Raw genomic sequence first — 15,995 nt, forward strand, 5'->3', positions numbered from 1 at the left:
GACAGTGTTCAATTAAAATCATTAATTAAAAGTGTGCCTGACTCTGCTGAATAGCTTTTTTTTGTCCACAGTATCGCTCTGCCATGATTTTAAAAGGCATCCTAACATTTATGTAGTTTGTTTGATGCAAAAAGTGTTTCAAACTCTCAGACCCTGTCACAAGACTTGGCTTTGCTCTGTGTTTCCAGATTTTGCTGTAAAATGGTATTAAAGAGTTTTAGTTATGCCTGGATTCCCCTGCAGGGGGATCTGGTGTTTTTAATGTTTTTAAAAATAGACTAAAGACTTCGGGGAATGATCTGATTTGCTTCAATTGATGACTTTCTTTTATGTGATCCAGAATGTTGACCTACATTTAAAATTATTCTGTGTTAAATGCCTTTAACCTTGTTTAATGTGGTATTAAAATGAACTAGAAATTGAAGAATACAAGGTTGGTCTAATAGTTTTTTTCACGACTGTATTATAAAAATAGAGGAAGTTGAAACCGATGGGACCCTAAAGCATCCTCTGCCACCCCGGTATGAATGTTGTGTAAAGATGTTGACGTCATGAGAAGTTTAAAAGTGCTCTAAGTGCTTGTACAAATTCATTTCCTTTTACCACATACAGTCGTCTCAATATGGCATCCAACGAGTGCAGCATTAGAGTTTATTTCACTAAGCCTTTTTGTAACATTTCACTCGAGTGATTTATCATCAATGAAAAGCCCACTGAGTTGGAGTGGGGTACATTCATGGGCATTTAGAGTCTCATAAAAAGAGTAAGTGATCATGACTCAGCAGTTTCTTTGAAGGTGATGGTGAGGCATAGCACCGTGTTTTTATCTTATAACAGGTGAATATTGATGAGGTAGGAATAAAAAGTCTACTGAAAACAGTTTCATGATGGCCATTAGTTCAAAGTACTTTTTTGTAAACTTATTATTATTAAAAAAATACCATTGAAAAATAAAAATTAATCAGGAGACAAACTTCTTGTTTCAGCTCCCCTTGCACACTGAACCATCTTTCTCTGCATCCCCCCTCTCACAGCCTGACTGTTTGCTGGAAGGAATCCACCACTGAGGCCTCCACCTGTGGCTCAGAGTGATGAAGCCCTAAGAAACAACTCCTCTCTGTCCCTCCTCGGCCTGACGCCTCCACCTGGCAGCAGAGACTTGGCTGGGAAGCACATGGTGGTCTCTCCAGCCACCATAGAGGTGCACTGACACCCTCGCTGCTCACCTCGGTCAAGTCCGCTTGGCAACGACAACCACGACGATGAGCTCTCACACTCGATCAGGTAAGATGGAAAACAAACACTTCAGCATACACTTTGATGTATGTGTCCTGTTTTTAGGGCATCAAAGTGTGTTCCAGCGCCAGTTTAAGCAGTGCTTCATGGTTGTGCTATGTGTTATGAAATAGAGCAGGAGTGGGTAAACAACAAGGCCCTTGGTAGTCCTTATTTATGCATGCAGTACTCTCAATAGTCTCTCAGTTTATGAATTAATGTGATGATAATTATTACAGCTTTTGTTCTGAGACTGCTCTTTTAAAGGTAGAGCCCATTTCACAAGTTAGTTTTAAACTAGCACTCTGAACCACATTAACTCATATTTAAAACACTATAAACAAAAGAAAACTACAAGTGTAACCTCGCTCTGGGTGCAGTTTGATTCGACTTTGTTGATATTTTTTTTCCTTCACACTATGGAAAAATTCACAAGACCTGTTGTGCTGATGTCTTTTGGATTTTTTTTAGAACTCTTCAAACTTTTGAAGCCAGTTTGAGTATCACTGAGCTGACACTGAAAAAAATCTTGCAGCACCTTCTTGATGCATTTCTTTCGTTGCAGTTAAAGCATATCTTTTCAGCTATATTTGAAAGAAAATGTAAGGAGGAGAGACTGGAGAATGGCATGAAGCAGAGGGCCAAGTTAACAATTTAGAAAGAACTAGACCTGGAAAGAAAAAAAAGTCCAGAAAAAACGTACAAAATTGAATCATTTTACTCAATAGCTCCTCACATGTGGTATAATTTTCCGGTCATAAATTATATTTCACAGTTAATTTTTGCAAAAAAATGATTCCCTGATGTGCTTGACCTTAACCAATGAGAGCTCCCCATGTGGCTGATTGGACTCTTTTCTTATATCATTACCATGAAGCAGATCTGCCTTTTCCTCTTCCTCAACTGCAAATCACTGTGGACAAAAGGCCAATTGTGTTCCTCTTTACCCATCATGCTTTAGTTTAGTCTTGGTCCTATTAAACAGAATGATGTCACTACCATTGGTTCAGTGTTGTGGTCTTGTGTGGCACAATCTGGGTTACTGGCATCACTTTCTTTTCTTTTGAACTTTGAGTAAGGGCATGGTGCAGCCTCAGCCAAAAGGGTGTGCGTCAGAAAGGATGTTTTAGGTCATCCTGATTGCTTTTATTCTCTCCTTCTCTTTTCTTTCTGTAGTACATTGTGTTATGCAAGTGGAACCTTGGATTGGGAAATGAATTTCCTTTTGTTACTTTTCCCTTCCCAGTGATTTTATTACTGTCTATTCTCAGCTCTATGTGGGTTTTAAAACAGGACTTTTGAAGTCTCTTACATATCCAAAAGGCATACAGTTCTTACAGTCATCAAGTTCTTAGATATGCTTGTGATTTTACAGGGTGTTACACAGTTGTCATCTGACTTTCTTGTGCTTCTAAGGCCAATAATAAACTTCAAAAAAGCGATGGAAAAACAGTCTAAATTGGGATCACAAAATACTTTTAACTCATCTAAGCTGATCTAACTGGGAATAGTACAATTCTTCTTGAAACATGTCAGTTGAGGCAGAAACATGTTCCCATTTTTGATAAAGAGTTTTTTTATGATTCATTATGAAGCCAAATTTTCCATTCACAACTCAGAGACTGAAAAAAGGCAATGGAAAGGTCTTTGGTACCGAGCCAAAACATCTCCTGCCAGAATTTTCTCCACCTTGAGGATCTCTGGAATTAAGAATGGAGCTTTCACTACTCACTTTGCCCTCCTGTTAGCAGTCCATTTTCCCCTTGTCGCCCTCCTGCCTGTGCAGTTCTGCAAAACCTTTTTTTCCAATTATGACAGATCATCATTTCCCATTCTCAAACCACCATTTTAGAGCACTGAAGGGCCTTTTGTCCGACTTAAACTTGGGTGGCGAAGGCTGGCATGTTGACATGCTACTCGGCATTTTGGAACCGGGTTTATGGCCTTGGAGCCAGAACTAGAACACACACACAGACAAACTCTCTCATCCCAACAAGACCTTCCCTTCCCTCTTCTCCCTCCCCTCCTCTCTGGAGGCAGTAATCGGTGGCAGGTCCTGGCTGAGTGGGGATCTTGCGTCAATAAATCGTCATGCAGAGCGACTCCCCTGTCTGGAACACAAACACAGAGAGGGGCCGTCTGCTGCTGGAGGCCATGTGTAGCTTGTTAAACCCCTCTAAGGCCTGTGGAGTCTGACCAGAAAGGAGGCTCATGCTGAGTTTAGTAGATGTTGGTATTGTTTACAAGTCTTAGTTGGTACTTTATTTGTTGGAGTGAACCCAACCTCTTCCTCATCCTGAAGTATTCATGGTGTTCTAGTTGTTGCTGGCTGATAGCTGGGCCTGAAGCTGGAAGCCCTGGGGAATCAGGGAATCTACACTTTTTTCTTGCCTGTTTGTATAAGTTTGCAGATTGAGACTGAGAGTCCACTCTTCTTCAGTGGAATAAAGCCCAGACTGTCTCTCTGATTGGAAATAGGAATGGAAAGGAGAAATTTAATACATGCATAGACTCTGAGATTCAAAGATAATTGTAAACCACTCGGTATATGGCATTTTTAAAATAACTCTGTGTTACAAATATGTAATTTTATGTGACAAAGCTGAAAGCTGTAAACAAAGCATGGTCAATACTTACGTACAAAGTACATTTGTGCTGAAACAGCCCTCTGTTCGCCCTCTGTTCCTGGATTTCAGGGCAGAAGTCCTTGTAGATGTGAATCAGGTCATCCTAGTACTTAAGGTTGTCCCTTCATTTGCAGGCTTCCTGTATCACTAGCTGTTTGGTTTGTTGTTAGTTAAAACACACAATTACAGGTCTCGGTCTGTCACCAAGTTGTGGTATAGCAGTTAACAAGCGGTACGAACCAGCCTACATCTTGCTCTTTGTTCACTGAAGTTGGTCATTGGGATGTATACAGTAGCAAGTTTGAATTGAAGAAAAGTGAATGATGTTTTGAGTTTGGAGGAGAGGACTGAAAAGATGGATTACAGGTTGAGCTGATGCTGCATTCCATTTGTATTCAGAACTGGGAAGTCGGGGGTGGGAGTGACGTCATCTCTGAGTGCAGCATTTCAGTTGCCAAGTTGGAAAAACTTGCTTTGACAGCAGCATTTCTATATACAAAAATTGAATAATACTTTATATAGGGCTGATTTATTGCGACAAACACGATTCAGAAATTCTAAACCAAAAAGATATGTAACAGGAGCTTAATTGCTGTTTACCCCCGACCTCAGAATTTCCTACTGGATTCTCGGGGGTGGTGTGGGTGCTCCGACCTACCGGTCAGAAATTCTGACCGCAGGGGGCGTTCCAGCTGGGCGTTCCCACTCGGAACTCAGAAATTCCGACTTTCGAGTACAAATGCACTGCAGCCTAAGTCAGGCTCCGAGCCTTCTGGGTTACCTTACCAACCTGGAGTCATTAATTGAAGAACTTTTTTCTGTAAACACTGGAGGTTGTTGCTTTATCTTTAACAAGTAACTGAGATGGATCCACTGCTAGTTTCAAAAACACGTCTTGGTAAAAGTAAAAGCTCAAATCTGAGCTCAAAGCTCAACCTGTTAATCTGGTTTAACTGACTCTTAATTCCTCCATTCCAAGTTAATATTATTTGCAGTCTTTGCATGTATGTTTCCATCTATTTTTAGAATAACTCAAATCTTTCAACAAAATGCTTAAAGTTGACAAAACAGCAGGAATGGATGCAAAAGAAAACATCAGATCTTAACCTACTGGTTTCAGAAAGGGTCATGTTATAATTTTCTTTTTGTCAGGTTTTGCTACATATTGGAGCAACTGTGAGGACTTGTTTTTTAAAATAAATACAAGAATAGCACTTCACTTTTTTTTCCCGAGTCTCATTCAGACTGCTGATCCTTGGCAGATGGCTGTGAATTATTCATGTTAAGTTTCTGGGACAGGCACGACCATGTGTAGATTTTTATCCCTGTTCACAATGGCAGAGGAAGAGGAGCTGTGATTGAGAGGGCTGACAGCACAATAAGTGCTTTAACAAAAGATGGTGAAGTGTTAGCAGCTAATGCCAGATCAGGCTGTTGTTTTTGTTTTCCCAATGTGATCAATAAAGCACTGGGATGTCATTACATAGGTAGGATTTAGGCTGTTTGTTTCATTACCACTGACGACCATAGTGTATTTCCAGTCATGTGTGGTTCAGGTATGTAACCTCTTTGGTGTGTGGTAAAGTGAAATTGGGGTCTGGTTTTACAGCTTTTCTTTAAATATTGTTGCTGTCCATTATGAACTAAATTTTTGTACTTCTATGTTTTGAGGTCAGATTTTCCCTTTCCTTTTTCAGTGTATTATTTTCACTGGTGCTCAAGCAGAGTAACAGAGCATATTGAGTAACAGGATTTAATCTACAGCATAGATTCAGAGGTAATCAAAGCAGTGCAGTCTCTTGACTCTGAAATAGGAGTTTTTAATTCTCTCACTTACCCTTCCTTCTCTTCTGTCACTCTGTATTTCCTATCTGTCTTCTTTTTCTCTCGTGTCTCTGTTTTAATCAGTGACTCACAGTGGGAGCTATCAAAAGCCCTGCAGTGGTGGATTAGAAGAGAGTGGCTAGTGTCTGGGCCAGGCCACTGGAAAGTGAAGCGTAATCTTCAAAAAGGGAGCTTAACCCCTGCTGGCCCTCGCTGAGGATTTCTCATTTGCAGAGGCCATCGTCTCAGGGAAAAGGCTCAGGGTGTTAATTGATATGTTTCAGAAACTTGTCTGAAGTTAGCCTAACTAAGCAGCAAAATGGAGTTTAGCTAGTAGTTGTATGAGAAGTTTCAGGGGGAGTGATGCCGAGCTGTGTACGCTTGCAGCTGCACTCACAGTTACTGCTGCTATCTAGTGAATGTCCAAAGAGCCAGAGGGACACAATAGCACTCTTCTCCTATCTCCATTTGATGCATTTGAGTGCTGCACAAATGTTATTGTTCTCATTTATCCTTGGCTCTGCAAAAATCTTCCTCAATGGAACGATGGATGGGAATGAAAGTTGAGGCAGACTAAACAGAAGCCCTTTTTTAAGAGAACAATGGAAGCTGCTGAGGAGAAATAAGATTACTGCCTCATTATTGTCTTCCTCTCCACAGTTTTTACAGAATATTCCACTCAAGTAATCTCATTGCCAGATGAAACAAGTGTGCAATTTAGCCTTCGGAAGAATTTATTTAGCATTCAAAGCTTTGCTTCTGCCGGAACAGAGGCTTACAATTGAATTATAGTTTTGTGCTCAAACTGCTGTGCTCTGGTCTTTCAAATTCACTGGGATCCACCAACTTTCTTTTGTATGTTCACTGCTAATTATTCAGTGGTTTATGCTTAATTTGGTATTTAGCTCATGTAATATGGCCTTGAATTCTCAGATTTCCTCCTCAAAAAAAATGTTTGTATCTTTATGTTTTATCAGTTGCGTGAGCTATCTTGGTGCTTCAACACCTTACATGCTGCTTCACTGCAAGAAAAATGTGCTCAAAAGTCTTTGTGGGTGATAGAAAATAGCTTTCAATAAACTTTTATCTTGATTATGCTTTATTTATTCTTCTTCTGGGGAAACAAAACTAAGAGAGAACAAATGTCATCATCACAAAGTAACTACTCCTTTCATTTCTGAAACAGTTGTATGAGTAGCCTCATATTTAAAATGAAACGTCACAGTTCAGTCGATTCAGTTTCTTCAAAAGAGATATAAACTATGTAACTCCTTGTTTTCTTTGCTTTGATCAGGGTATCAGACACAAGAGGCAGAGAGCAACAAGAGATCGTCTGAATTTTTGATCAAAGGTGGCGTTCCAATCCTCAAAAAGTATAATAAGAAAACTCAAGAAAAATGTCTGGCATCATGTGTGGCTGGTGGAAAATAGGCAACACTTGGTGTTTTTATGGGTGTAAAACATGAAATGAGATAAAAATCAGTGAACTAGTTCAAGAGGAAAAAAACGAGATTATCATCTGTACTTTTCAGCAAACAGAAGTGTGTTTGACTGAGTTCAAACCTACGCACGGAGCATCAAGTGATGCTAACACAGCTCCCAGAATCGCCCAGATGTCCAGCCTGTAACAGATATGGAGATTAAGAACATTAAGGATCTTCATCTGCTTCTCAGCTTAGAGGCAGAGTGAAATCCAAGAGGTCAGATTCACTCTGTCATTATCTCTGAGTCCTCTGTGCAGTAAACAGTCCTGTGTACAGTGACACAGTGGACCCCTGTGCTTCTGTATTTCTCATCTGGCTGGGAGGTGAAAGACGCTGTAAAGGTTCAACAGAGGACACTAGTAAAAATGGAGGTGGGTCAGGTGGGTCTCTGAGGGTGTAATCCTCCTGCTTCTATGAACACAACAAAATCAAAAGTTCCCAGAAGTTACACAATCCCTGTTAGGAAGGGCTCAGTGCACCCTGGGTCTCCCAGGGCAGAATGAACTTTTCCAGGCACTAATCCGAGGATAAGCCCTGAAACAGAGGCCTGAAAACTCTGCTTGGTGCTGTGCTGGACTGGAAATTCATGAAAGCCCCATGGAGCTGTTGTGTTCGCTACAGTTGTTCATCTTTCAGATTGAGACAAATTACCATCACGCAACTCAGCCCCTCTTAGACCAAGACATACCAGGGTACAAAATCTGAAGAAAACAAGAAACACTGCTCTCAGAGCAGACTCTGTTTTTTCTCTGCCAGGGTCTTCAGAGATAAAAATTCACATGGTGGGAGTGACAGAGACCAGCACAGAGCATTCATTTCATCTTCACTGCAATAATCATTGACACTCAAAGATCTTTTTATTTCCTCTTTCACACGTAACGCATAAATGAAAGGGACGTAATTCTCTTGATGTGGGTTAAGTCAGCTGTTGTACAGCGTGAAATTGTTTTATTAGTCTTCTTGGCAGGTCCTTAACTTAATAGGGTTTTTGAAACTTAAACCCACAAAGTACCATCACGTGTTGCCAAAATGAAAGAACTGGAAGCTAACATTCTTGCTAGCTATGGTTAAGTTGGTTGCTATTTGATCTTACCTTCATTATCACAGTATAATAAACAAAATTAGCCCCAAATGCCTTCAAACACGGCAAAGCAAAGGAGTCTTGTCTCTTGTCTCCAGCCTAAACCCCATTTATGTCTGTGTTGCTTATAGTCTTGTGAACAAAAAGCATCTCTTTATTGTGCATTTTGAACTAACTTCTTGCACTTTCATAAATCATCTAAAGCTCCAAGAAGCATCCTAACTCCCAAAAATTTGCGTTAAACTCTGTTGAAATTGTCATGGTGATTTGCAGCATTAAGGCTTATTGTCTTATTAAAGGTTATCTCAATCACCTCCTTGCTTCTCCGCTTTATGCCAGAAACTAACATCCGTTCCCCAGCATACAGACCGCTTTGGGCACCATGGATTGGCTCTGCTATGCTAATGACTCTGTAGAATGGGTCTTTTTGCTCCTGGTTCCCTCAAAAGACCCTGATTGGACACACTCTTCCCCTGACCCTGACCCCTGCATCCCCACTTTATGCACCAGGTCTCCAAATAACTGATGAAATTCAGCCTGTAGCAGGAGACTTGAGCTAATCAGCCCCAAGCGGTGAATGACTGGTGTGCCTGGGATGGAGGACGGGTTTTCAAACCAGGAGTTTTTCTGGATTTATAACTCTGATTCAGCTGGGGAAATCAGCCTTGTTAAAGTGAGCGTATTATGTTCCTCACTTAGAGCCTTCCACTCAGCAAGACTTTGAACTCCTACTGCTCCACTGGAGCTGCTCAGCTGCCAATGTGAGACTCCTGTGGTTGTACTTGGCAGCTTGCATGTGTGAATGTGTGTAATTTGAAGGTCTTTTTTAAAGCATGCCTGCTTAGTAAACATCCCTTAAATAAATGACGGTTAAGATCCCTTCCAATACTGTTTCTAACCTAATGCCTTAGAAACAGCCTCTGATCCCCTGAGTTAAAGAACTTGCTAGAAAATACAGGTTGAAGTTTGTCACCCTCTTTACCTTAAACAAATCTGGTTCCCTTTTGCAGCCTTTGTTGTGAATCTTCTCTCCTCCCTTGATTGGTTCCAATTTTATGTAAGAAAAAAGTGCTATGAAGCCATAGTTCAGGCCTTGCAATAACCTACAGCACACACAGTGTTTTGGCTAAACATGCTTGCTATTTTGGACTTGGAGTGACCAATCACAGCAAAAGGTCAAGTTTGTGTTCCAGGTATATTTAGCTATAGAGAGTGAACTGATAAAACCTTTGAGCTTTTGAAAAGTCAAGCGGAGACAATCTCCCAACTTCCCAAGACAAGAAGAGATAGGCCTTATTTTTGCAGTCACACAGTTTCCTTCAAACACCATTCTGGTCTGTTGTCTTCTAACAAGGCTTCAATATATTGTTAAGTGAAGCTAGTTGTGCTGATTTGGGCAGGGCTAGCTTGTTAGAACAGCAGATATCTGGACTCAAGTGACAGAAAAAGGTTTTCAACACTTACCTGAAAACTAAGCCTCACTTTTCAGAAAGCCAGCTCCTTTTCATTCCTTGTCCTGTGAAAAACAGTGTTACATTTTGATTCAGATTCAGACAACTTTATGTATCCCACAAGGGGCAATGTATCAGTAGCTTCCCAGTGTTTATGTATTGACACAGGCAGTCAACAACATAAATAAATAAATGATCATCAAGGAAACATATTTCAGCAGGGCTGGGACAGATAGAGATGTTGGACATGATAAGTAGCCTACATATGCAAACCGTAGAGCAAGTTAAAAAGAAGTTAAGATAAAGATAAGAAAAAAAAACGAAAAAATGATACTTTTATGAAAAACTTCTTCAAAGGAGAAGAGAAAGTACAAATTGAAAAAAAAAAAAAAACACAGGAGGAAAAAAGCTCTAACCTCCATCCAGTTTGGCATTTTAAGTAAGAGGATGTTAAAAACAAAACAAAACAAAACATAAACCATGGAAAATGTCAGATAAAGCACAATACTTTTTTTTTCCTTGAGTATCTAGCTGCCTCGTAAATTTATTCTTATATTTCTGAAGACAGTTTAGAAAGTATTTAGTACTTTAGCCCCTAACTACAGGACTAAATACAAACTGATTTTCTATGTGATACATTTTCAATACACCCTAACCCATTCACAGCCCACAAAGCTCTCCACAAAGTTATAATATAGATTTCTAGCTTCAGGTGAAAGTCATGACAGACTTAACTTTTATCAACATATGTTAAGATAAGCCATAAAGAATATGAAAGAAATCCTCTGCTGCCCATTATCCATGTAAGTGTTATTGCTATTGATAGTGTTGCACACAGAAACCCTGCCGTAAAAATCTCGGCAGGATCATCGAGTTCAGCGGCACTCATCATCAGTCAAATTGCATGAAACCGAGGTTTTGTTGTCCTCCCACATTTGTAATTTACCACACTTTTCCTTCATCCATTTGCATAACATAGCAAGCTCATTACTTTACCTTTCATGAGCAGTAGACTCTGAGATGAATGAAGCAACAAGGATATGTTGTGCATTACATCTGCTGCTGGCTGGATAAATGAGCTGGTGTGAACACACTGAATAATAATATCACTCGGTGTGACCTGTCAGTGCAGTTAACAGTCAAAACGGTCGGTATCTTAACTGCTTTGTTCTTCCTTGAGATGTGTTGCTTTTACTGTGTCTCAGCTCATAGTGTTGATGTTTTTCAGACAGGACACACTTAAGTAATGCTAAAATGAAACTTAAGAGCTTTGTAAATCATGCAGGCAAAGTGTACCAAGAAGGTTATCTTGAAAGAGCTTTTTTATTGCTGGTTTCTTTTTCTGTTTTCCTCCTGCAACACTCTGAAAACTTCAGCTGTGGCTTTTCCATGCTACACCATCTCCTCCTTGCCACCCTGACTCTGATTTTGTCTTTGTGTCAGCGTCAATCAGGCTCACTGTCAATTGCACACGATTGCACTCTAATGAGCATCCGTGCAATGACAAGCCACACAGCAAGCATTTCACTCGCATGGAAATGCTGTGGAAGATGCTGACACATCGTGTATTACACGCAAACACTGGTCCTTCCGTGGGAATGTTTATTTGACCCGACAAAGATGCACTCTCAGAGGGGCGTGTGGAACAATTGGAGAGTTTGTAACAAGCACAGTGGGTGCAGAAAGCGACACTTGGACTCTGAAAGTTGCCAGAGCCTTTAATAGAGGTTATCTAATCATATGAAGGATGCCAACCGCTGCTTGAGATAAATGGTCTGAATTTATTCTCTGACTTCAGTGATGTAGAGTGTGCTTCATCCTACAATAGAATTATTTTGTAAATCTCCTTGAACTGCTGCCTTTAAAGTTTCCCAATTCTTCAAGGACAGCAAAAAGTCATGAGTCGAGAGGGGATGATGTTTTCTTGATCATTTAGTTGCAAATTTTTCTGAGTAGAAGTTTGTATCTGACAAAAAATATTTTGCCCACACTTTAACTCTTCTTCAACACATTTCTTTTCATTCCCATTTGTAATTCTAATACAGTATAAATTAAGAACACTGTATATGGCTTTGCTTTGTATTTTAATAACAGCGCAGCTAAAATAATTAATAACAAGTTTCAAATTATTACAACCTTACAAAAATGTCGTTGTAGAAATATTGCATAGCACTTATTTGATTTACAATTTGTAAATGCAAAACCTACTTCTTGCATGATTAAGTTCATGCACTAACAGCTATGCAGTAGGTGATATTGGGTTAAAGGCCAGGTCATAAAAACTCAAGTCCAAGCCCACCAAGTAAACTTCTATGGAGCCGTGAAACAAATCGATCATAAATGTCAAACTGGAGTTTCTACATGTTTACATCTTATTTTTTTATATCTGTGAACGTTGGAATAATATCCCACTATTAATAAGGTTTCAAACTGCCCGAATCACACCTGAAAACAGTGAATGTGGTTTGCATTAGGTATAATTACTGACTTGACAGAGAAGTGAAAAATAATTATGTTTTTGATCTATTTATAGACACTATTAATAGACACAAGTCGTCCACCCCCTCGAGTGTTTTCCTCTCACAAATGTATTCACACATTCATTCAGAGAACAGAGGATGGTTTGTGCAAGCTGGGATCTAATGGGGCCCCTATTCCCCTTTTGTCTACAGCAGACACACAACAGCCTCATGCCAAAACATGAGTAAACAAACCACAGCAGAGTTCAAAGTCAGAAGGGAAAATCTGCAGCTTTATGTGTGATGATGGTTTCCTGTCAAAGGGGGTATTAACGGCATCATACGTACTACCCTTAAAGCAGCTGGTCATAACTTTAATGCCACAAAAGTGAATGAATAACTACTTCTTCCACAGGTGTGTGACCACTGCCTGCGTGCATAGCAACAAAAGAGTTCATGATTTATGAACATATTTCATAAGCCTCAATGATTGTTTTAACCTCCCCATGGACAGCGAGCGTCATTTCAGGTCTGCCGAGTGATGTTTTGTTCTGGGTATTACGTCCAGAGGATCAAGCTGGCCTGTTACATTACCCAATGAGGTAAAGACCCTATAATAATGTTGACACTGATCTAAAAGCAGCCCTAGATTACACTGCCTGAATGATGTAATCACGCTGACCTTGGCGGCCGATGTAATGTCCTTTAATGTGCTGCTAATACGCAGTGTTGTTGCCGTTTTTGATAGTAGGCTCTGTTTGTGTGGAATCACTGTCAGCAGAGTGGAGGCGAGTGATCAGAATTTCCCTGAGGAGGTCATTATCTTTTATAAAAAGCTGATCACAAGCTAGGGACTTTCGTACTAGATCTACTGATGATGTGTGAGATGCTGCTGTCGTCATCAGAAAATCAACACCTCTTCATCTTCACAGTTTTTTAAAGTTATCTGATTGGCAGTGTATTTTCACCAGAACAAATAAGGCAGTGACAAAGATTCTCTTCCATGGATGACATAGACAGTGACGCACCTGGATATTTCAATTTTTTAATCAGTGTAAATTTGGTGTGTTGCAGGATTTGCCTGACTTGTGCAACTGTTCCTTTATGCAGGATTGAGCAAACATGGCTATTGAACCTAAAATAGTTTTTTTAAAGTGGGGTCATTTCAGGTACTTCTAAAAAAACACTTTTAAGTATTTTAACCATGTGAAACGCTTTTCAGCTCAGCCCGCCTGTTTAGAAACAGGGTGAGAAAACAGCAGGGTTATCCACTGCTGCAAGTGGGGCTAATTTTGTGTAGACATGTAAAATTATTTTTTTAAACTGGCAATATCATTTAGTAAAATTTGCTACATCTGCAGTTTTATTTAAAATCTGTTCTGGTTCATTCTCCAAGCCGTTCTTACCCCGATGGTCTTTTCATCTACAGCCTTTGGCAGAACGTGATGTCTGCTCCTTTTTGAAATCCTCAAAATTTTGAAATTTGTGAAAAATTTGCACAGTTTAAAAAATGTTGCTAAGCCCTGTCATCATGCTGCAGTATCAGATTATCAGACTGTAGTTATGGATTAACAACCCACAGACTTGGCAGATATCAGTATTATCACCTGCTAAACTAAGATTAGGGCAAGACCGTTCCCAAAATGTTTCTGTCAGGTACCAGAGCAGAGTCCTTCTTTACAGTTTCTACCTGAAAGCTATCAGGATCATGAGCAAACGGTGACCCCATCTCCTGTCACTCTCAAACGAATAACAGCACCCCAGAGACTTTGATTGTACTGAGTACTTGAAGCCACTGAACCTCTGACAAGGAACTACTTGAACGACTGTGCTGCTAAATGCATGCTGCTCCTTTACTTCTTGACTTCTTACTTTACCCAGGCAGTTTTTTATTGCACCTGTTTGGGGTACTTCAAGTTTTCTTTTGCAGGATTTTTTAAGAGGAATGTTCCACAAAAGCAGCATTTCATCTTTTTATATTTATGTAGTAACACAAGAAAATATAAATGACCCGAAATGAGCTGAGTGATAATGAACACGAGACAAAAATAACTACATATTTGTCACAGATGTCATTTTAAATTGCTCACATGGAGCATCATAAACAGAATGGTCTCAGTCATTCAAAGAAAACTAAGAGTTAGATGGAGACATATTCCTGGAGGAGCTGAAGTACCTGAAGGCTGCTGTGTTTTAAAGATCTTAAGCTTGATGGTTTGTCAAAACAAATGTCACTGCCTGGTCAGTTTGACCTGACTTTTTAAGGTAATTCCAGCAGCTCTGTAGTTTGCATCCTTATAATATGCTGGTAAATGCACATCTTAATTATCTTCAAGGGCATCTAAAGGAGGTAAACATACTTGGGGTTTTAACCAAGAACTTTTTAGCACCAAGATGGCATGTGGATCCAATCTACTAATAATCTGGCCGGAGAGAAGGTCAGGCCGAACATAGGCCTCGGTTATTGAAGGCCCTTTGTCAGCACAACGACAATAAACAAGCGAGCCATTCTCAGCTCGGCTCTGGTGTGCTTATGCTGCATGAAAACAAGCGTGACTATTTTAATTGTAATTAGAGGGAGAAAATTGGTGTAAAGGCTGAGCCAATCAAAGAGTGAACGACTGTGGGAGTGTGTTTGTGTGTACGAGTTGGTGTATACTGATATACTCCTTGTATAGCTGTTGAGGGCAAGCATAGTCACAGGCTCTTTCGTTTCCCCCCTTTTGTGTGAATAGTGAAGCTGTCATGACTGACACTTCATGAAATGGTGCTTTAAAAAACCAGCAGTCAAAGGGCGTAATTGTAGCGTGTTTAGTCAGACTGTTAATATTTCAGTTAGAGTGTTCCAGAGGGGTTTATTCTACCTTTATTCAGTGGCTGCTTCATTAGTATGACTCACATCCTGACATTTCATTGCCTGTGTGTCATCTCACTGTCATCTCAGCCACTTAAAATCTGCAGCAGGCTCGGCTGCTCACTGAGGCTTTCAGCAGTGTTCTCACTGATGTTTCATGAGGCCAGTATGTGAACACTTAATGAAACACTGGACACGACCGCTTAGATGGATTTCTTTGAAGGCTGAAAATGGAGCTGAACATTTGTGGGCTGTGTAATTGGTGAAAAAGTTGAAAATGAACAAAATGAGGCACAAGTTGGTTTAAAAAGAGTGGTGTATTTAATTTTACTTTTTGCATTTTTTGCAAAAATAGATAACCCTGAACCTCACTCTGAGCAATCTGGTGCAGGTGATACAGCAGCATTATTATGGATAGATATATAAAAAAGTGCCTTTTACTAATGAATCCCCAACATTATCCAGATATTTCAGGAAGTAAAAGCCATGAATTTTTAAATCTTATGAACATGCATCCCACAGTATGAGCATGTAAGTGTCATTTGTGATCTTATAACTTAAAATAGTCAGCTATGTTGTGTTTACACAAAGTGGTCTGGTTTGTTTCAGCACTTTTTTGTATGGTTTATTTATTCTGCCACTGTGAGCAGCAAGTCCCACGTGAGTCTTGTGCCCTAAAGATCTGTTGGTTTAAAGGTCTGGGCGAGAGAAGTGTGAGTTGTCATGATACAATAATTTGAATGAATGTTGTGCAGCTGTATTTGAACAGAATCCAGCTCCTTTCAGCTTGCTTGTGAGCCTGTTTGATAGTTTTTTTTTTCTTTAAAGCATATCAGCTGTGAAATGACGGGAAACTATTTCAAGATTCATACTTGTTGCAATTTAAGCCACACTTTATAACCATCAAACAAACAAGAATAACCTGTAGTAGACAAAAAAT

The 15,995-nt window shown here is 39.8% G+C and overlaps 1 protein-coding gene across 1 annotated transcript in view; it reads left to right on the forward strand.

Annotated features, from left to right (window-relative positions):
* The window catches only part of hdac4 (histone deacetylase 4), a 115,983-nt gene that overhangs the window by 12,125 nt on the left and 87,863 nt on the right, over positions 1-15,995 (forward strand). The window contains exon 2 of the mRNA XM_074694570.1: positions 1,035-1,284. Within this exon, the coding sequence (XP_074550671.1) occupies positions 1,263-1,284 (22 nt within the window). The 5' untranslated portion in view covers positions 1,035-1,262. The remainder of the gene's footprint in view (positions 1-1,034; positions 1,285-15,995) is intronic.

Source organism: Halichoeres trimaculatus, unplaced genomic scaffold (genome assembly GCF_033239565.1).
Source record: "Halichoeres trimaculatus isolate MK-OKI-2021-1 unplaced genomic scaffold, fHalTri1.1 fHalTri1_scaffold_19, whole genome shotgun sequence".
Taxonomy (NCBI): Eukaryota; Metazoa; Chordata; class Actinopteri; order Labriformes; family Labridae; genus Halichoeres; species Halichoeres trimaculatus.